The sequence below is a fragment of the Mus pahari genome, chromosome 1, assembly GCF_900095145.1.
Source record: "Mus pahari chromosome 1, PAHARI_EIJ_v1.1, whole genome shotgun sequence".
Taxonomy (NCBI): domain Eukaryota; kingdom Metazoa; phylum Chordata; class Mammalia; order Rodentia; family Muridae; genus Mus; species Mus pahari.
Genome location: NC_034590.1, coordinates 92,964,646 through 92,988,341, shown reverse-complemented (window position 1 = coordinate 92,988,341; position 23,696 = coordinate 92,964,646). Strand labels below are relative to the sequence as shown.

Here is a 23,696-nt window from a genome sequence, read left to right as displayed (position 1 = left end):
TACCTGCTGCCCTTGATGGTCATGAAATCCTGTGGAATTAAAGATGGCTGTAAACTGCCATGAAGGTGCTGAGACTTGAACTTGTGTCCTCTGCAAGAACAAGTGCTCTTAATTGATAAGCCATCTCTTCAGGCCCCAAAGGCATTTTTCAAATTTCTAGGGTCTCAGTAGAATGTACCCGACAAGAATGGATACAGAAGCTGGGAACAGCTATGTTAGTGAAGTGCTTGTCTTATGAGTTTGAGGATCTGAGGTTAATCCTAAAACTCAAGTAAAACTGCAAAGCATGTTGGTGTGAGTTTTTCATCCCAGGGCCCAGGAGACAGAGAGAAGAGGACCACTGGGGCTCTTTGGCCAGTTAGTCTAGCCTACTTGTTGAGCTCTAAGCCAATGAAAAACTCTGTCTCAAAGGAGCAGGACAATGTTCCTAAGGACGACACCCATGGTTGTCCTTTGGCCTCCATATGTGTTTGAATACACATGTGTATACATATGTATATATGTATATATATGTATATATGTATATATATGTACATATATGTATATATGTATACACATGTATATGTGTGTTTGTATACACATGTATATGTGTGTGTTTGTATTCACACATATATACATCAATGACACCCTGACTAATACACACATACACACACACACACACACACACACACACACACACACACAAACACATGCATTAGCAAAAGAATAGATGCAGGAAAAACAAAGAGGTTTCATATCTATCCAGGTAAAGTCTATAGAGCTTGAAGTGGGATAGTGGGGAAGAGTTGTGAGTTGTCAAAACACAGCACATACAGTGCACAGGGTTTTAGGATCATTTTCTTGCTGTTATAAGCAAGTCTGGTGAAGAGTGGAGCTTGAGTCCCAGCTCCGCCATTTATCTGAATGGGCCAAGAGGTCATCTCTTTAAAAGTGATAAAGAACTGGGGAGAAATTCCAGGCATATATGTGGTGCACAGACACACATGTATGCAAAGCGCCCATACAAATATATTTTAAACAATTTTAAGCAAAGATACTGCTAACTCTCATTTGGTTGAAATGAGTTAATCCATGTAGGGCACTCTGAGAAGGGTCTGACTGTACCATATTCTATGTCTATGCCTTTATTATTTATAAACACAGGTAGAAAGATGTGGGATCCAACATTAATTTCTCACTATGAACTACAGTAACAAGTGTGAAAATGCAGAGAGAAACATAAGACATGTGTGCACACCACACAGTTCCACTCCTTTCTTCTGTGTTTCCTAGCATGGTGGGTGACTAGACCCCACCCTCCTACCCTCCCACTACTATTCGTCCTCACCTTTCTCCATCCAAATGGTGCTCCAATCATTCACTCACTCCACTCTGCTGACTGTTCTCAGATCTGTCCATTCTTCTTCAGCTGTGCACTCTCACCCTGACTATAACAACACGGCTTCCTGGTCTTTCTGCTGCACACTACATTACCTCCACAGCTCTTCATGCTGAGATTCAAGGGGAGCAAGGCCCATCCAGCCTTTCTCCTTAGTGCTCATGCCATCCGCTGCCACCTACACTCATATCCCAGAAGAACAGACCTGTCTGCATACCTAAAAGGAAGTGTAAGAGACCAGACATCCTGAATCTGGTGATGGCTTCTTGGGTGCCAGATGCAGTAAGGGAGAAAAGACTCCGGGATAGGGGATCCCTGAACAACCACAAACATGAGAACCAATCATGGAGACAGTTATAAGAGATAAAGACCAGGTGTGGAGGTATAAGTGAGTCTGAGGGGCCAAACACAGCAAAGACAACCTCGTGGGGACAGAGCCACCACAACTGTATGCTCACAGAAGGTAATTCCTCAAGTCTACTAATGTGGAGATAGCTCCTCTGCTGGATTCCAAGGCACAGCCTGGGCTTCCTTTACAAGGGAAGGAGGAAGGACAGTATTCTGACACCCTCGGCTCAAAACCTCAGCTGTCCACACTGAATGGTTCGTGCTCTGCAAAGCTGAGCTGTGTAGAAGCAGTCCGAAGACACTTAAAGGATGCAGGATGTTATGTTCAGGGGGTATGGAAGCACTATTAAGACTATTCATGGTGTAAGACCTGCTCAGGATATAACTGTTCCTGGAGCCAGAGGTGTAGCTCAGTAGCAGAGCACTTGCCTAACAAGCAAGAAGCCCTGGGTTCCACCCTTAGTACCACAAAAACAAGAGCACTTTACTCAAAGGATACATAAATTACAGGTCATCTGCAACTCCAACAGACAGCAACAATGGAAGCCAACACATACGGTCAGTCAGTTGTCTGTCCTCTCCCACAGGATGCTGTCCTCTTTCAAGGGCTAGTCCAGGCACTTCCTCTCCTGAGCTATCCAGCTTCCTTCCCAGTTGGTGGGGAAAACAACTATGACATGTCATGCTTCACTCACTGAGGTTCTGACTCTCTGGACCATCAGCACTGCAAGCCTAAAGAGCTCCCAGCTAATGAGCTGGTACGTAGGCCCCCTGAGTCAGGCTTAAACAGGGGCAGCCTGGTATGCAGAGAAGCCACCATGGCTGACCAGTTCACATACTGCCAAATCAATGCTGCTTCCTTCTACAGGACTCAAGAGACATCAAGAAGCTGGGTACTTCAAAGGTCTTCTTCACCTTTCAACCCTTATTCCTTCTGTCACAGGCCCAGCTTTCCTGTCTCAGGGAAACCCCAGCTATACAAAGGTTCTTGCTCCCGAGATCACACAGAAGGAGCAGAAAGCCCATAGTAATAGCGTCAGTTCTGCAGATACAGAAACAGATCCCAGAAGACACTTGACACTTGTCTCAGCCCCTCTTGCTTCATCTGTGAAACCCTCATAGACTCATGCTGATGTCTGTCACATAAATACCAGTCATCTTATCCTAGAGAATGTGACGCAAACAAGAATACCAGGATCACTGGCTCCTCACGTAAAACCAAAGCTGAGAGCTCTGATGACCAAAGTCCTTATCAGGTCAACAGATTAGGGACCAAAAGATCTAAGCAGGTCGGATTATGTACATACATTCTTATCTCTCTTATTCTACACTTTCAAACAATCTGGGGAAATGTACATACCCATGACTGCACATGGCTGATCTCACAGAGAAGTCAAGAAATCTGCACAAACCTACAAAGAGAACATGTAACATAGAGGACACGCAACAGTAAGAACCAAGCCGAGGAGTAAAGGTAGAACACCAGCAGAATCCTATTCCCCGTGTGGGCACGACCAGACCTGCCTCTCTGCCCCTAACAGGGCGGCCACAGACCCAGCGAGAACAACTACAACAGGTTTTATGTCACATCCTGTTCATCTCACACATCTCTGAATCTTACCCAGAATGACACTATGTGGTCAACTGATCTTAGTTCCTATCAAAATTAAAAAATTCATAGATTTGTTCTCAGTGATTCTAGTAGAAACTTTTCCCTCCTAACATAAATCAACACGTATAGAAGAAAATATGTGAATTTTTAGTAGAATTTTTAGTGTAATGTAATTTGAAAAACACTCTAACTTCCTGGTCCCTGTGAAACAACACAAAGAGTTGAAGGTATGAAGAGGTTACTGCAGGAGGCGTCTAGGCAGGTAGAACTGGATGAGAAAATCTGCCACTGAATTTCTTTTAATGTTTTGTGGTTGTTTTACTTATACACATGTGTATATGTCCAGGAGTGTGCATGCATGATCTCTGTTAGTATGTGCATATATGTGGAGTCAAAGGACCACCTCAAGGGCCATTCCTCTCAGGTACATTCTACTTTTTTGTTTGAAACAGGACATCCCATAAGCTTGGAAAGCCCCCAAGTAGTACAGGCTAGCTGGCCCAAGGCTTCCAGGGACCCGCCTGTCTCTGTCCCCCAGCTCACCAGTGCTAGGATCACAAGAGCAAACTACTCCGCCCAGTTTTTTCCTATGGATCCTGAGGGCAGAACTCAGGTCTCTGTGCTTTACCAGCTGAGATCGTCCCCTCTTTAAATATATTTTAAAAATTTTAAACTATGGGGCTGGAGAGATGGCTCAGTGGTTAAGAGCACTGACTGTTCTTCCAGAGGTCCTGAGTTCAATTCCCAGCAACCACATAGTGGCTCTATAATGGGATCTGATGCCCTCTTCTAGGGTGTCTGAAGACAAAGACAGTGTACTCATATAAATAAAATAAATCTTTAAAAAAAAATTTAAACTAGGTAATCATCATCAAAAAATTAAGCTGGAGCAACTGTAGTAGGAGAACCTTTAATTACCTTTAATTTCCAGAAGGTGGTATCCATCCCAGCCCCAAGGTTGAGAATTTGACAATGGCATTCTGTCTTCCGGAGAAAAGCTTTAATAAGCTGACTGACACCATGAACTCGAGCAAAATATCCTTGAAGAGAGTTCCAGAGAAACAAGCTGTCAGTCACTCAGGGACAACACACATTATCCCTCAAAGCCATCAGAGAACCGTGGATGCCGCAAGGGTTCCTGGCTCAGCACCACTCATTAGGAAATCTGCCTCAGCCGGGCGTGGTGGTGCACGCCTTTAATCCCAGCACTCGGGAGGCAGAGGCAGGCGGATTTCTGAGTTTGAGGCCAGCCTGGTCTACAAAGTGAGTTCCAGGACAGCCAGGGCTATACAGAGAAACCCTGTCTTGAAAAACCAAAAGAAAAAAAAGGAAATCTGCCTCAAGACTCCAGGGCAGGCTGCCAAGGAAATCCACATGGCCTGGCCTCAGGACCCTTGCCATGCCAATCTCCTTGCACTGCTCACAGAGACTAGCTGCAAAGATCCACCTTTAGAGGCCAAGAGCCCCCTACATTACCCAAAGATGAATTAAGATAACATGGTCAGTTTTCACTGGGGCAAAAAGTAAGCCATGGTGAAATTACTTAAAAGCCTAACAGTTGTTGCTAAACACTATAAAGTGGCACAAAAGTTCACCCTCACACAGGTAGATAGTGAACAGCAAAAGATGCATGGTATTTTTGTTCTGTTTGAGACAAGGTAGTATTGTGCAGCCCAGATGGATTAAAAAATCACAATTTTCCTGCTTGAACCTTCAGAGTACTGGAAATAGAAGTATGCCCCTCCATACTTGGCTTATAAAGAGGTTGTGTGTATCTACGAGTGTGTGTTCCCACACTTTTCAGTGCTAGGGATTGAACCCCTGAACTTGTACATGCTAAGCAAGCACTCTATGACTGAGTCACATCTGCAGCCATTAATAGGGTCTTATAAATGGGAGAATTAGACAACAAAGTTTCAATAACCTCATTTTTATGATCGAATTGAAATTAAAAAGTTTTATAGTGCCATATTGGTGAGGAAGCTAGGAACTAAGCCCTTTGCAGTTCTTTATAAAGAGCACACCCTGGAAGGCTCTCTAAGAATAAGTCTGTAAACCTTCAGGCCGGTGGAGTGGAGATAGCGGGGAGGCAGGTAGCCACTTACCTCTGTTAATTTCGGGGGCCTTCCTCTCTTTAGACTGCCTTACAAGATGCTCAATGTACGGATCATGCCAGTAGCCGATGCTCACCGCAAACCTGGAAAAGTTGAAAAGGCTGGCAGTGAGCATGGAGTTGTCAGTCCTGGGGACCACTGTCTGTCAGTCCTCCGGACCACTGTCGGAGTTCTTAAGAACCAGACAGAGGATCTAGAAGAAAACCAATGACTTCAAAGGCCAATATATGCACATGGACTGACTAACAGTCCTTTAACAAGACCCATCTAACATGTCCACACTCACATGACACCACCCCACATGCCTCCCACTTCCATCATGTCTTGTCTCCTCTTCACATCACTCATTTCCTCCCCAGGACCCTAAACAAGCCAGCCTCAGCTTACCCTCACAGGATCTGTGTGCATGTGTTCACTATGTAAGCAATCAGGCCACTCACATCGAGATTTTATCAACTGTAACACAAAGTTTCCTAACTGCTACCCCGAGTCTTCACATCTCAAACCCCACATTCCTTAATAACCAAATCAAGACTTAAGAGTTCGTGCAGTACATCTCCAAGCTAGTTTAAGCTCCTAGAAGCAGACATTACATCTTTTTTTAAATATCTGCCAATAAGACTTCTTTTTCTTATTTGGTTTTGATTTTGAGACAAGGTCTCACTTCATATCCTGGCTGTTCTCAGCACCTTAATTTGTCCTGCCCCCACCCTCCCAAGGGCTGAGGTTACAGATGTGTGCTACCACACTAAGTAACAAGGTTGACTTTATTTGCTATTGCGGGTACCATTTTCTGTACAAGCTTATCTCTCACTGATGTCTGCATATGTGTGGATACCATTAAGAAGAATGTAACTGAGGTAGTTAATGCAGCATGTAAACTACTCACTGATTTGCCAAGCCTCGCTACGTATGTCTCGATAGTCCGAAGCAAACAGCACACTTATCATTTGACCACAGTTAGTTTCCTTAGTCTCTGAACAGTGTCTAAACCTCAGAGGTAGGCCCAGTCAGGGTGGCACACATCTTTAATGCCAGCATTTGGGAGGGAAGGCAGATGGACCTCTGAGAGCTCAAGGCCAACCTGACCTATAGAGTGAGTGAGCCAGGGCTATGTAGTGAAATCCTGTACCAGAAAGCCAAACATAGAACAAAACAGTTCAGTGGAATCATTCTTACCTAAGGCACTACATTCAATCCCAATACCACAAAGTAAATAAAAACAAAACAATTATAACATATAGTTTTCAATGATATGTGAGTTGCTACTATCAAATTCAATTTGAACAGTGTGCAAATCTTCATTTTTTAAATATATAAAAAAAGAGCTCAAAATAGAAAATGCCATGTATAACAAATAGGAAGCATGAAGTTCAGGAATGTGTGTTAAGAGTCCTCACTGTGGAGATCTGAGTTTTCAGGGAATTGTGTAATGCCATCTAGTGGCAAAGGTGTATCTTCAGCTGAAGAACAGTTCTTTCCAATCCTTAGAGGGAAGGGGAAGGGAGTGTTGTCAACAGAGACAGGAGCCAGCTCACTTGGGGTTTTTTCAACCCCAGTAGGGGAGGAAGGAAAAGAAGACTGCTTGAAGGAAGGAAGATGAGCATCAGAATCTGGGGTTCACAGGCCATCCATTTGGGATTAACTAAGCAAACTGGTGTACCAACACAAAGAAATGCCAACTGGTCTCAGTGCCCAGCACCCATGACTTGGGGTAGGTCTTTAAAGAAGAAAACAAAGTGCCACTATACTCTCTGAGATTTCTTTCAGCTGACTTGAGTCAGAGGGCATCAAACATCAGTTTCAAACAGCAATTCAGGTCTACGTTCCATAGCCCTGGGTGTGTGGGGTTGGGAGGGCAACTGGCCAGCCATGCCAACAAAGGCCTACTGTAGGTAACTACTGTATGTAACTGCACAGGTGATGGCAACCCTTACTGACAGATACCATGACACACAAGGGAGAAACGGTATCACACTCCACAGTAGAAAAATGCAAAGACCTACGTGTCACAGAACTGAATGGTTGCCTTCCCCATGAGAGACACTTAAGCCTGACTATCAGGTAAACCTGAAAGGCAAGGATTCAACCAGGAGAAATACCAGAAGCCTATTACAAAGCAGTTATATTATCACAAAATAAAGAACTCTCAGAAATTAGGAAGAAATTCCTAGAGGTAAAAATGGATGAAAACACATATTTGGGGGACAATTCACAGAAGAAATACAACTAACTAATAAACATAAACACTCAGCCTTAACAACAATTCTTAAAGGCAAAAGAAAAGCTCAAATAAAGCACCATTTTTCTTTTCAAACTGGCACCAAATCTATTTCTGAGTAGAGCTTGGATTTGGAGGATGAGGAAGCAGCACTCAAGCACGGCTGCCAGGTGGTGGCAGGCACACCTGTGCCACAGGTACTGTGCCAACAGGAATATAAAGCATGGGCTATGTGCATGCGCGATAAGCCAACAATTCCACTTCATCCTAATAACCAAGAATGGGCACAAAGACAATTCCAAGTGCAGGATGCTCCAAATTTGTTAGGAACTAACCCATAGGTACCCAAGATGCCCTACTAGATACCAATCACTTGAAATGCTATTATTAGCAGCAGTTAATACCACCACACCACCCATGATGCTAAGCACCAACTGTGTTTGCTAGTTCTACTATGTTATATTCCTATTTTCTCTGTCTCTGTCTCTGTCTCTCTCTTTCTGTGTGTGTGTATGTGTGTGTGTGTGTGTGTGTGTGTGTGTGTGTATCTAGATATGTACCTAACACATAGATTTGATTGCAAAGACTGTTCTTAGTGTGTGTGTGTGTGTGTGTGTGTGTGTGTATCTAGATATGTACCTAACACATAGATTTGATTGCAAAGACTGTTCTTAGTGCCAAGCTTCCAGCCTGGGTGTGAACTGCTTGTGGTCTCCAAAGCCTCTTACAAACTCCAATTGTAATTTTATTGACGCTCTTTTACATCTTTCAGTTTCACTTTTACTGTCCATGGCCTGAGCATTTCTTCTTGCTTTATGAATTGAAAGCAGAAACAGCCTCTTCCAGGTCACAGGCTGCCCCTAACTAAGCATTTACTGAAGTCTGAGTGGATCTGCTGACCTAACTTGTTGAAGCACACAAGAAACTACACATCTCGGGAGACCCACCCCAAATGTGGGAGATGCCATGCCTCTGGCTGGGGGCCTGGATAGAATTAGAGGAGGCAAAGGAAAAGCTATGTGAGTACCTGTGTTCCCCTCTCTGCTTCCTGGTCTGCCATGGACAGAACATTTCTCCTCCACCACAGGCTCTTGCCACCAGGATGTTTCTGCTCAGGCTTCTGGAGCAAAGAAATGGACTAACTGTACCCTTAACCCTGGGAGCCGACAGAGATCTTTTCTCCCTTAAGTTATCTACACTAGGCAATCTGGTCACGGCAATGGAAAAGGAGTCCATGCACTGTTGAAAGCAGTCACTGAACACTGAGAAATGGTACCAACATTCACAGCAGGGTGCAATGGCAAGAGTTCATCCAGAAAGGTCCCTTGGTACAATGTCTCCAACGTACCAAACCATGAGTCAATACTTCAGATAACGCTAAGATGCTATGATGGTCTATCTCCAGTGTCAATTTGATGGGATCAACACTGAAGCAACTCTCTCTGTAAGGGAGTTTCTAGCCTGGATTAACTGATATGTAGGCAGCACAATTCTGTGGCTGGAGTTGTGTTCATCTCTCTCTGCTGCCAGCCTGGCTCCTGTACTCATCTCCCTTTATGCCACTGTTCACTGCAGTTTACAGTAAGCTTTATAACTAGGGTTAGTGTAAAATGCCAAGCACTGTAAGTTTTCCAATCTTGACCTTTTCAAAACACTTTGAATCTTTTTTTCCAGATCCTTTATATTTCCCTATATATTTCAGAATGAACCTGTTATTTCTTCAAAAACAAAAAGAAAAAGATGGACTGAATTTAGACCAAAGTGCAATGACTCTATTTATCAACTTGAATAGAACAGAAATCTATTTTTTGTTTTATTCTGTTTCTGAGGCAGGGACCCAGGCTGTCCCTAAACTCACTATATAGCTATAAACAGCCTTTTAAACTCTTAATCCTTCTGCCTCCGCTTCAGACATGCTGTGGTTACAGGTGTGCACAACCCCATACTTGGCTCAGATGTCTTAGCAATGCCCTACCTCCAATGTGAAAAAGTACATCTCCAATTAAATCTTTAATCTCACGAAGCACAGCAGGTTTCTGTGTGGGAGGTTTCATATCTCTCATTAGATTTATTCCTAGCATGAAGTTTATCTTTTGTCCTACTACAAATGATAGTCCAGTGTTTTATTTTCCTGTATGTAGATACATGCACACAGAACATGTTTGCCTGACAAAAGATTCTACCTAGAGGGCTGGTGAGATGGCTCAGTGGGTAAGAGCACCCGATTGCTCTTCCGAAGATCCAGAGTTCAAATGCCAACAACCACATGGTGGTCATAACCATCCATAACAAAATCTGATGCCCTCTTCTGGAGTGTCTGAAGACAGCTACAGTGTACTTACATATAATAAATAAATAAATCTTTAAAAAAAAAAAAAAGATTCTACCTAGGGGCTCAGAGGTTAAAAGCACTGACTGCTCTTCTGAAGGTCCTGATTTCAAATCCCAGCAAGCACATGGTGGCTCACAACCATCTGTAATGGGATGCTCTCTTCTGGTGTGACAGCTACAGTGTAGTTATTTATAATAATAAATAAAATCTTTGGGCCAGAGCGAGCAGGGCAGGAGCGAGCAGAGTTGATGACCGGAACAAGTGGGGCCAACTGAAGGGAGCAAAAGTCCTAAATTCAATTCCCAGCAACCTCATGATGGTTCTCATAGCCATAAAATAAATAAATAAACCTTAAAAGAAGATTCTACCTAGAATCTTTAATGACCTCCAACAAATAAACAGTAACATCTATTAAAAACAGGCAAAAGATGTTAACACACTAGGCAAAAGACCAAGAAATGGCAATGAATGCATGAAAATGTGTTTGATTGCCATTAGTCACCAGCAGAATGTAATTTAAAACCATAATAAGATGCATTTCACCTACAGTAGCAATGCCACATGCGACTGGAGTTCTGCTGCATCACTGGAGGGACTTGTAAACACACAAACCAGGAGGGAGACCAGTGTGCTGACTGAAGATGAACCCACCTATGACTGGGTTTGACAACTGTAACAAATTGGTAACCCATAATGTATATCAGTCACCCATAATGTATATCAGTGTGGAATGAAGAAGAGAAATAAAACGACTTCCCTTTGGAGTCATTTAATTGAGTCCAGGTTTGAATTCCCTACTTTGTACTCCCTGTGTCTTCTGCCCTCTGTCTGTCTGTGGCATGAGTTTAAATCTGTGCCTTCCTGAAAGCTGTCTTGTAAGTCCCTGTATCTGTGTGTTCTACATGTAACTGTGTCTTTGTGTGTGTATGTGTGTATCTGTGTCTATGTGTCTGTCCCTCACAAAGAGCTTTGTTCTATATTTACTGAACAGCACAGAATGTATCACATGAGGAAGGGATGGGATACTTGACAGAAATCTTTAACCAAGTTTTCCAAGAGCTTAAGTCACTGGCTCCAATTGATCCCACCTGACCAGATAACAAACATTCTCAACCAGCGTCTGCTTTCAACCTTTCTGCAGATCCTAGGGAGCTGCTCTCAACCTGTGTGTCTGCAGTTCTCAGCTAATGACTCCCATGCATTCCTCCAGTCAGAGAAATGGAAGCACACAGAACTGAAACTTGCAGCTATGCATTAGCTATGGCTGTAAAAGCTGGCTTCAAGAGAATCTATGGCAAGTAAGGTTACATTGTTCTCCTAAAGGCAGGTTAAACAAACAATTTGAGTACACAGTAGGCTATTAGTCTTAAGTGACCTCAAAGTGTATTGTTAACTCTGGCTGTGAGGTCTAGCCAAAGTTTCAGTAAGTTAGAATGAATGCTTACATTACATATCTCTTAAGATATTTTCACAATATGGCATTGCTACTATGGGGCAACTATGAAACAAAAAGAACACAAGAGAAGTGAAAGAAAAAAGAATGCTGACCAAAGTCTATTTACAATGGCTCATACAGGAACAAAAACAAGTAAATGAACAAATCAGACAACAGATACAGGACTGGACGACTTCTGACCAAATATTCAGCCAAGCTTCTGAGCCTACTTTGTTGACTACGGCTTAGCCATAGGCTATAATTGCTAACACTGTAAGGACCCATCTATAGGATGACCCCTAAGCCATCTTAGGGTAAATGTCTAAGAAAATCTGAGACTGCAAAAGGAAGTTACTGTTTGTTCCAGTCACCACCTGAGTAGGGTTCTGTCTGTCTCCTAGCCCCTGAGGTAGGGCAAGAGCCTAACTTCACAAACACTAGTTAGCATTATCGGGAGATTTTACATGAGCCAATCTTGTCTTCTAAGGGTTTGTAAGTTTTCTACACTCTAGCCCCATTGAGCTCCTGCACACTTCCATTTTCTCATTCTTCAGCCTGTCATTTCTATTGAACAAGAAGTTCCATTCAGTTTGCACTGGACTGAGTTGGAATGGACTGCGGGAGCTTTACTGATTAAAATCCACTTTATTATCTGGGTCTGTGCATCTCTGTTGATATGCACATGAATAAACCTCAAAGAATATGCTGGATACAAAAACATGCTGGAACAAACCTTTAATCCCAGTACTCCGTGAGTTTGAAGTCAGCCTAATCTATCCAGCAAATTCCAGCCAACCAGGGTTTCACAGTGAAACCCTATGTCAAAACAGAAAAAAAATAAAGAATATGTACTGTATGATTTATTAAATGTTGGGGTCTCTCACCTCCACTAATCACTCTCCCTCTAAACATTATATTGCGCCCCCTACAGGCACACAGAATTGCTACTGAGAAGACCTCCCCAGATTTCCCAGAATGCACCCATATGGCAGCTCACAACTGTCTATAATTCCATTTCCAAGGATCCACATGCAGACACACATGCAGACAAAACACCAATTTATATAAAATTTTTAAAAATCATTAAAAAAATTAAAAAATTAAAAGATAAACAATTAAGTTTTGGAAGCAGTGAGAGAGCTCAACAGCTGAAGGTGCTTGCTGCCAAGTGCTTACATCCTGAGTTCAACCCCCATGCAGAAAGGGAACTGCCGCCCACAGATTATCCTATGTATTCAACAGTAAGAATGTATGAAGGCACAGATACAAACAAGCAAACAAACAAATGTAAATTTAAAGAAGAAACTCAGTCTGGTAAGGCACAAAAAAAGGCCTGGTAAGGTGTGCATGCATTCCCAGAGAGGTAGGAGGTAATAAACTTGAGGCCACCTGGGAGACAGAGAAATAAACAAATCAGAAGCAGGAAGGAAGAAAAGAAGGGAGGGAGGGAAGAAGGAAGGAAGGGAAGGAAGGAAAGAAAGAGGTGGGTGGGTAGGCGGGAACATGGCATAATTTTCTTCATTTATAAGCAAGTTTAGAAGCTCATTTATTGACTAGAATGGTCCACTTCTACAATAGTTTATTTTCTCTTGAAATGGAAGGTAGAACCAGGTTTGAAAATATTTTAGATCACAATCTCCACCTTGCTCTCCAGTGCACAGCTCTAAAGATGTAATCAGCACACCAGAAAGGCCTGCGCCAAAGCCCGCAGGGTAAATCTAACTTTGCCTAGAGATGACCATACGGCCTGCTCCTGTGTGCTTGAGTTGAGAAATCATTACGTTCTATAATAGCTCAGAGGAATGTCAGTCCCCGTCCTGGTCTGATTTCTGTAACACACTGAGCTGCACAGGACTTCATGCATCAGGAATATAACCCTTAACGCCACTTGGATTCAGTTTCTCATTTGACAAATGTTCACTGTGTGTTTACAACATGCATCCCTGCTCTGTGGTGAATCACTCTCCTGGAAGATACAAGCATTAAGCAATGAGTTTTTGAATTATGTCTGAGCTGCTGACCACAAGGAAACATTCGGGTGCTAGACAATTAACAGAGGCATGTGGTTGTGGGTATGGGGAACAGATCAAGTACTGAGTGAATGTGTTTGCTGATATGGGCACTGCCATGTCATGCACCTTAATGCCTCAGACCCATGGTAATGGCAAGGCCTTCACCAGGTCAGGCTCGTCCTAGTACAGGTCAGCTAAGCCTTTTTCTCATCCTAGGACAAATGCTGGCAGCGTGTGCAAAAGCATCAGCCGCTGCCTCCTCCTCTGGGGTGACTGCAGCCTGAGACTACTCTCCTACAGACATCAGCTTACTTGACTTCTTGTTCAGCAGCACATAACAAAGCACACTGAGTTTCTAGGCTGCTGGTGCACCTCCTTCAGAAGCATGGCCCGTCCAATTCCATCTTTTTCAGTATGTATGTATCTGTACATGTCATTTCTTCATTCCCATCACCCCAATCAGGTCAATCCCAAAGCCATGCTGGTCATGCTATGTATCGAGGTGTCAGTTTGAGGGAGCCCCATCCCATCTGAGCTAAGCCAAACATCCTGGAATAATCTTAAGAATCCTCAGCCATCAGTCAGCACTCTCTATCAGCCACTCCACCTTCCTCATCGTGAATGAGATGGCTTTGCAGTCCTGCCCCATGACCATCCTGCCCTGAACACCAGCAGTTCTCACTTAAGATCCTCCTGGTCTTCATCTCCCTGCCTCCATCCTTGCTTCTTACCCTCTGCTCTCAGCCTTTTAAAACGCAAATCAGGCTACTTCATCCTCTGCTCAAAATCCTCTAATGGCTCCTAACTCATAAGAGAAAAGCTACAGAGGAGCTGGAAAGTTGCCTGTGGTTAGGAGCACTTGGGCTCTTCCAGAGGACCCAGTTTTGATCCCCATCACTCACTAAGCATCTGGAACTCCAGTCCCACAGGATCCGACGCCCTCTTCTGACCTTAGTGATCACCTGGCGTGCATGTGGTACACATACACACTGGCAAAGCACTCAGACACATACAATAATATTAAGGATTGATTAAGTTCCAAGAACCTATCATGCACAAACTCTTCTCCTTCCCACTCACTCTGTATTGCTCCTTATAAAACAAGTCCAGCAGGCTTGGGACCATTTCCGCTCTCTTTTCTCCCTGGGATACTGTTTCCTCAGATGTCTCCAGGGCGCACTCCCTCAGCTTCTGCAAGTGTTTGCTGTAGATATATCTTCTCAGTGGGACCTTCTCTGACCTTTCCACCTTCAAATCATACCTGGCATGACACATATGTGGCTTGCTTCCTGTCTGGTTACTAAGAGCTCCATTTGATTTGTTTACTTCTATATCTATAGTCTAGAACACCACTTCCATAAACAAAGCAGGCATGAAAGAATTCTGGGTGAATGTAAATACAATTCTGTAAACTGACATGAAATCAACTAGTCTGAAGCAGAGGGACCAGCATGCTTGATGGCTCTGAGGAAGGAGAGCTGCAAGGGAGGCAGAGTAAGGTGAAGTGATACTGGGGACCTATACCAGAACAAGCAGGACCCTGCAAAACTGGGTAAGGCCATTGTCAACAGGAAACCATTAAACCATGGAGGGACACAATCCAGACAGCCTTTTACAACTTCTGGCTTCACTATGACTTATGGAATAGAAGAAAGAATGACTGAGGAAGCCCAGGAGGCAGAGGAGTGCCTTAACTCTGATCATACCTAACCTCACCTTGCACCGGGAAACCAGGAGCAGAGGTGGAAGGAAGGAAGTAGATTCCAGAAATACTTTAAGGGGAAAAACAATGGATCTAGGTAACAGACCACATAAGTAGAAGACTTATAAGACCAGACCACGTCTCCCTGTTTTACCTGTGACCTAGTGACCGATGGAGTAGGGTCAGGAGAGGAAGATCATGGCAGGGTAATCTTTAGCAGGCTAGGTTAGCAGTAGAGCGTCTGAGGCCATTCTGAGACATCTGAGTGTATATTTTTAATTAGGTGGCAATCCAATGGAGAGTGATGAGATCATAAAAAGCCACCGTGGGTTAAACATCATATTGTGTGTAGAGTTGTACCTGTGGCTAATAGGGATCTGGAAGATTTTCAAGAGACAGGACAATATTTGTGATTATTAAAAAAAAAATTTTACCCTGAGCAGATTAAGGATATGTATGAAGAAATTGAGGGGGGGAGGGGGGAGAAGAACAGGGCTGTGGCAAAGAGAAAGCTCCCTTCCCACTACCCATCTCCTGCACAGCTAGTAGAGGAGTGCTGCTAGACCCTGTCAGTCCACTACTTACATCCCTGAGGATGACACCACCTTCTATGGGTCTTGCTGTCATTCCTCTGCAGACTCTCCTGCTGCCCAGTGCCCACCTCTGTCAAGTTCCCCTAAGACACTTCTCTGCCTCTGTCAATGTTTCTGGTCATGCCTGGCAGCCTCTGTGCAAGTTGGAAAGATTCACTCTTCCACTGTGCATGGAAAGCAGCCTTGGCCTCTAGGAACTGGCTGGTTAGCATGAGCTAGCCCTTCATCTGGGGGCAGCTGGCTTGGTACCTACAGTGAGGCAATGATGTTTTCCTGCTGGGTATAAACAATTTTGCAGAACACTAGCATAAGGCATTCTGCAAGAATGACAAGTGATGCAGATTATATGCACTGCTAAATTCTAAACACAGATTAAAAACAAGATCATTGTCTTAGTTTGCTTTCTATCTCTGTGATAAAGCACCATGACTAAAGCAACTTAGGAAGGAAAGGGTTTACTTGACTTACATGCCCTAATCACAGTCTATCATGACTAGAAGTCAGGGCAGGTACCAAAGCAGAAGCCCTGGCTTACTGGCTTGCTCCCCATAGCTTACTCAGCCTGATCTCTTAGACAACTCAGGACCACCTTCCCCCGGGGGGAGGGGGGTACTGTCACTTGGCCACAGTGGCCAGGGCCCTCCCACATTAATCATTAATCCAAAATATGCTCCACAGACTTGTCTGCAAGTCAATCTCACAGAGACTTTTTCTCATTTGAAGTTCCCTCTTCCCAGATGACCTGAGCTTGTGTCAAACTGACAAACACTAAGCACAGGCACTGTGTCACCCACAAAGATATCAAGCCCCTCTCTCCTAGCTGACAAGTGACTGGGTTTCTATTACCCCTTCAATCCTTCTCTAGACAAACATTCTAACTTCCTGAGTGTGCCTCTCCAACAAAGCTGCCTGGCCTCGGCTATTAGCGTTTGATCCACAGCACCTCCTACAAACAACCCAGCTGAAGCACACATCCTAAGAAGTATTTTCTGCTCCCTCTTATTGAGAGACTACAACTATTAAATCATCTTTTCTAGCTACAAGTGTGTTCTATAGGACAAAGACAAATGTCCTCCAGGAAAGGACTGTTAAGGTCCTTACAGGAACACGAATGCAGTTCCACTTGAAGGCTTCAGTGCCCCTGTCAGCGAGTATCCTGGATGGAAATAGAAGTCAAGTTTGCAAGTAGATAAAGCATGAAATTCAGTTCCAGCTGCTCACAGAGTGGGAGATATGAGGACAGGAGTTCAAGTCTAGGCTACACATTGAAACCTCATCTCAAAAGCAAACAAACCAGGTGCTAGGGCAATGGCTTAGCAGGCAAACATGCTTTGACATACAAGCATAAGGATCTGAGTTTTAACCCCAGGACCTAGGATGCACATAAAAGTCTACCACGAGTGTCTACAATCCCAGCTTTCCCAGGAAACAAAGCAATTCCTGGGGAAGTAAAGCAGATGACCTGAATTTAGATCCCCAACACTCACATAAAAAGCCAGAAACTGTGCAACTGCCACCGGAGTCTGGGGGGGAAGGCTGAGATACGTAGACCCTGGAGCTCACTAGCCAGAGAAATCTAGCTGAATCTGTGAGCTCTAGACTCAGTGAGAAACTTTTCTAAAAAATTAAGATAGAGTACAACAGCTCAAGACACTTGACATTAAACTCTCATGTCCACATACACACATATGTGTGCATGTACCAGTACACGTGTATGTGCATGCATGTGTACAGACATATACACAAACAGAATTAAAAAAAAAAAAAGTAAGAATGAGTTGTTAGGGGTACAGACCAGCTGGCAGATACAAACTCATAGTAGTGTCAAGTTGTCCTACTATGTGTCTACCACAAGTATTCCAAGAGGAAATGGAAACTAGAAGTTGTGCCATTTCTCTGAGATTCACCATACCCTGCTAGAGCACACCTTCTTGTTACTGTCTACCTTCTGACTACTTACCTAATTCAAAGAGGTCTACTAATACCAAAGGACAAGATAGATATGGGCAATGCCAACTCAACTGCTAAATGATGGACTATGAACCCTAAGCTCTGACTTGACAGGAAAAGCCATGGTTCTGAGGAAAGTCAACTGAATTCTAATAACTGATTAAGGCAACTGCAAAGGAGGAAGATGGTTATGCACCAAGACAGAGACCTATGGTACTATGGTGGAAAAGGGTGGGCACAAAGGAATGAGGGTATATAGCTTACTCAGGGGCTATGTCAAGAATTAAGGAGGGTGCTCATTTCAGCAGCAGATAATCTAAAATTGCAATGACACAGAGGTTAGCATGGTCTTTGTGCAAGGATGCTACAAAATTTTACAGTGTTCCATATCTTGCATCAGTTCCTACAAAGGTTGTCTAACAAGGACCAGCTGTGGGGTTTCGAAAGGGTACCCAAGGCCCATTCCTAGAAAGAAAGAAATAAGGAAGACCAGAAGAGGTGAAGCATACACACAAGCCTTCAAGGAACTGATTAACTGAGAAATCGTAAACAGCAGCCATCGGGGAAGGGATCCTGCTGGATAGAATGAACCTCAAAAAATGGAAAGAGGAAACAAAACGGCTTGAAGAACACACAGCTCAAACACCTGATCCTTGGGGACCCTACATATGAGAAACAAGAAGACTTCAAGACAAGGCCATCTGTAGGAAAGCATCCAAGTTCAGGTACAGGGAAGGAAGGAATGATCACAAGGAGGCTGATGAACTGGAGGGAGTTACTGTATATGGAGTACCCATTTGAGAGGACATAGTGCAGGTGTGGTAGATCCTGGGTCACTGGTAAACAAAAGAGCAGAGTGACCCAGAGCATAGCATGGTGAGCATAATGGGAAGACAAGGAGAGTATGTGAGTCTGACTCATGTTGCTATAACAAAATAACCAAGCTTAGTACCTCAAAAAGCAAAGAGGTTCATCTGGCAAATGATTTTGGTGACTAAAAGTTCAAACAGCAAGGCACCAACTTGACAACCCTGACTGTGTCATATTAGAGTGAAAAAGTGAATGGGGGAGAAGACATAAAAAGAGAGCAAGAGAGGCAGAGGCAGGTGGATTTCTGAGTTCGAGGCCAGACTGGTCTACAAAGTGAATTCCAGGACAGCCAGGTCTCAAAGAATGAAAATTCCCTCCCTCAAGAAACACAATATCCAGGGTTGGAGAGATGGCTCCACAGTTATGATCTCAGCATACACACAAAAAGCCAAGCCTGATCTTGCACATGCCTGTAATCCCAGTGTGGCGTGGGTCAACTGACAGGACATACAGGTTGTAAACCTAACTGAAAAATGAAAGCTCCAGGTTCTGCAAGAGACCCTGCCTTAGAAGAATAAGGCCTAATAAAGGACAAATAAGGCCTAATAAAGGACACCTATGATATCCTTTTCCACCTGCTACACGGGTGTGCACAGGATCATGTACCTACACACACACACACACACACACACACACACACACATACACCAACACTTAACCAACACACACATATTCACACACATATATACCAAAAAAGAAAAAGAAAACAAAGAAATACATTAAACCTTTTTAAAAGACCTCATCAGTTCAAACAGGCACCATCTCCCAACAGTGACACATCAGGAACCAAATAATCACAAGCCTGATATGTCAAAGCAGGCCCCGATTGGTTCTGATGGCGTGAAGACTACAGGGGTAAGAGTGGCAATGATAAGCAGTCTGAAGCATCTGCTGCAGCCACTGCTGAAGACAGTCCACACTCAATCCTCTCCACAACCTCCGAACAAGACAACCTCACTACTGTTCCAGGGCTCTGTACCAACCAACATACAGTGACAGAACTGCAGGTGCCCTGGGGACCGATTGACTTTTTAAATGTTGTCTTATGGATTTGATGCCGTAACTCTCGGTGGCAGGAACCAGCCAGACTCACTGCTACTACATGCTCAGCAACTTCAACCAAATAATATCCTGACGGGAAGGAAATCCAAACTACTAGTAGTAAACTATTGACGACTTCACCTTGTAGTAATCCTGTAGTTACAACCATGCATCAATTATCACACTTAATCCTCACATACAAAAGGTATGCTAACTTTATGATTCCCATTTTTTTATTATTTATTATATGTAAGTAAGTACACTGTAGTTGTCTTCAGACACTCCAGAAGAGGGAATCAGACTTCGTTATGGATGGTTGTGAGCCACCATGTGGTTGCTGGGATTTGAACTCAGGACCTTTGGAAGAGCAGTCGGCGCTCTTACCCGCTGAGTCATCTCACCAGCCCCTATGATTCCCATTTTAAAAGACTTCGGCAGAGAAGGATAACTTGTTCATGTGCCCCACAGGCAAGCATCTAGTGACAAGGCTGAGAAGATTTATGTGATACAATGAAGATGTTGGTCTCACAGGCAAGAGTAAGAGCTTAGGAAGAAGGTGTTTGCAACCAAATGTGATGCTCTGAGTTCAACACCCAGGCCTAACAAGGTAAAAGAAGAGAAATGACCTATCCTACACTGCCTGCTGACACACACACACACACACACACACACACACATATATATATATATATATATATAAAGTGAATAAATGTAATTTGAAAAAATTTGTTCAAGGATGCCGATCACAGTATCACAGAAACCAAGAGACATGGAATCCTCAAGTATAGCTTAAGGATTAATTTATGGGGCTGAAGAAATGGCTCAGTAGTTAATGGTTAAGATCAAGTACTGAACCCCAAGTTCAATTCCCAGCACACACACTGGGTATTCACAACTGTCTATAACTTCAACTCTAGAAGACCTGCCAACACAATGTGCACTCACAAAGACACAAATATACATATGCCAGATGGTGGTGGCACACACCTTTAGTCCCAGCACCCAAGAGGCAGAGGCAGGAAGATCTGTGTGAATTGTAGGCTAGCTTGGTCTACAGAGCAAGTTCCAAGACAGCCAGGGCTACACAGAGAAACCCTATGTAGAAAAATAAAACAAGAAAAAAACTTCAACAACAACAAAACAAAAAACAGAAACAACAACAACAAAACCCTAACCAGATTCTCAGAGACAAGGATCCAGTGCAAAAAGCTCTGAATGCAAACCACAACCTCCAGCCACACCCACTCGATGCCCACTGCTCTAAACAATCGACTGATAGTAGAGAGTATCACTGCATCTTCAAAACCACTTAAGAGACCAGATCGCCGCCACCCACCACCCCACATCTGCTTCTGTCTGTCTCTGTCTCTTTCTCACACACACTTTTACTGTGTGATGTACGCGTGCATACCTGCATGTGCAGCTATGCATGTACATGCTTGGTCCTGAGATTGATGTTGGGTGTCTTCCTCTATCACTTTCCACCTTATTTTTTGAGACAGGGTTTCTCATTGAGCCTGGAACTTGCCAATTTAGCTAGACCAGTTGGTCAGTGAGCTCCATTCCCTTGTTCCCAATCCCCTGGATTGGGGTTACAGGCATATGAGCTCAGGTCACAACGGTTGCACAGCAAGCACTTTCCCAACTAAGCTCTCTCCCTAGCCTCCCCAGTCCCTACTTCAGAGACAAGAAATCTAAGGGGAAAAAAAAAGTTAGGGGGCTGGGGAGATGGCTCAGTGGGTAAGAACATTTTTTGTACAGGCCTGAGGACCTGAGTTGGATTCCCAGCACAATAAAAAGGAAGGGCATGGCTTCACACACCGGCAACCCATGCTGGGGGCTGGGGGGCGGAAGACTGCTGAGATCACTAAGGTTTGCTCCTCACCTAGCCAGTCTGACTGAAAAGGTGAGAGATTCTATCTCAAGGGAACAAGGCAGAAGGATAGAGCAGGACACCCAGCATCCTCCTCTAGCATGCACAGGTATTCACCCACACATGCATGCCCCCACCACACACTCACACACACACACACACACACACACACACACACAGAGGTATTCACCCACACATGCATGCCCCCACACTACACACACACACACACACACACACAGGTATTCACCCACACATGCATGCCCCCACACCACACACACACACACACACACACACACACAGGTATTCACCCACACATGCATGCCCCCACAGCATAACACCTCTCTGGCGCCCATCCCATGCCTCTCCAGGGCATTGTCCTAATTGTTCTAAAGCCCACACTCCTCCCTTGTTCTGAACATTGCCCTACTTCCTTGTGTCGGGCTTTTTCCTGCCAGTTTAAACATCTCTGTATAAATTTCAAACTCTAAAGACACTGCTGCATCTCCAAGAGCCCAACACTAAAGCATGAGTTTACTGCTCCTCCCAACTAGGCTGTGAGTCTAGAATGTCAACACTATGTCTGTTTTGCTCCTTTAAGTATTTGCAATCACTGAAACCAAGCCCTACCAATTAGCTCAAAGTAAAGGCCTAGCACAATGTACTGTCCCAATAGCTTTGTTGCAGGAATGAAGGACATGCAAGCTTTGTGTTTTCTTGTGCACTGACAAGACCCACCACCACCTACTACAACTCCATAAATACTGTGGCCTATGTATAGTACTGATAATACAAACACTGCGGGCGCAGGGACCTGCAATCCATCCCTCCCTCATAGGCTTGAGTTTCTGGTGCACAATGGGGACTCATGACCAATTTCAACAGTGTTGTAGCCTACCAAGCAAAGTTCCATTTCTAACCCAGCAAAGGTGTAGTTATTACTTGCAACATACCCTGTCTTTCCTGAAGGCTAAGATCTAGCAAGTTTTGTTCAGCGCCTTACTCCCAGTCGTGGTACCCCGGGTTCACACACACTCGTTAATTATGACTTAAATGAACCCCTCCCTGCTCCGTGCACTTCCCAGGTGTGAAGCCAGGGCCGCTCCAGATGAGTGCGATAGTTTCTTCCCAGTGTCCTAGCGTTTGCCTTGGTCAGTGGCCCTCTAGCCACCTAGGCTCGGGACACCAGCGCCCATCCCAAACCCAGCGCCCACAGGCACCTCTTGCAGAGAGAAGCATCTTCGCAGGTGCCGCGCACTCCCTCGTCGTCCAAGTCACAGCTCGACGAGTAGGAAGAGAACGAGGACTCCCTCGAGCTGGAGGCCATGTGCGTGGGATGTTCTGGGGTGCGGCACCCACCAGGGACATGGAAACGGGGAAACGAACAGTGGGGAAAGAGGCAAGAAACAGGCACGGACTAAAGCTGCAAAGAGAAGGCGCGATAGGCGGACGCTGGTCAGTGACGCCGCCCCCGCACCGCCCACCCACCTTTCAGCTGATTGGCTCCTGGGACATGACGTTTGTCGGACCAAGTTCCTCGTCCAGTCAGACCATTGGAGGGTTCTTTAGGCTCCGCCCGCACAACCCGGAAGTTTCTAAAGAGCCCGGACATGCTGGTAGCGCCGCAATGCTTTCGGGGAAATGTAGTCTTAGTTGCTCTGAGTTTTCCTTTTGCCTTCTTGTCGGTCAGTAACTTACAAATACAACCAATTCAGGGCTGAAGGGTAGAGAGTCCACCCAAAAGAAGCAAGTTTAATGTATTAACTTTCTGTCTCCCTTTAGATCATTCAACAATGTAACAAACTTTTAGTGGGGGAGTCAACACTGTGCCAGGTCGTGTGCTAATTCATGCCTTTGAGATGTTAGGAAGTGACTAGGAACAGAGCTCAGAGCACTCGCCTGATGGTAGAGTTCTCAGCAAGAAAGGGGGAAAAGGTTGTGAAAGAGAGAGTTGTGAAGAACAGAAAGGAAAACTGTGTAACCATGTGAGTAAATTAGGGATGGGGCTACAAAATTCCTTGAACTCTTTCAGAATCAACAGATGTAATCAAAATAGTCTGCGGAAATGAGGAACAAGTGTAGTAATCAAGGTTTAGGTGACATCAAATGGGGAGGGTGGGGGAAGAGAAACCAGTGAAAGAACAGGGGGAGTTCAGTTTCTCAAATGAGTAGTAAATATGTTTCATAATTGTGCGTGTGCAGTGTACTTTACAGGTAT

General features: G+C 44.3%; 1 protein-coding gene across 1 annotated transcript in view; it reads right to left on the bottom strand.

Annotated features, from left to right (window-relative positions):
• Positions 1–22,971, bottom strand: part of Lcmt1 (leucine carboxyl methyltransferase 1) — a 44,705-nt gene extending 21,734 nt beyond the window's left edge. The window contains exons 1-3 of the mRNA XM_021205359.2: positions 22,699–22,971; positions 5,444–5,535; positions 4,257–4,378 (exon numbers count right to left, since the gene is read on the bottom strand). Of these exons, the coding sequence (XP_021061018.1) occupies positions 4,257–4,378; positions 5,444–5,535; positions 22,699–22,805 (321 nt within the window). The 5' untranslated portion in view covers positions 22,806–22,971. The remainder of the gene's footprint in view (positions 1–4,256; positions 4,379–5,443; positions 5,536–22,698) is intronic.
• Between the last annotated feature and the right edge of the window lie 725 nt (positions 22,972–23,696).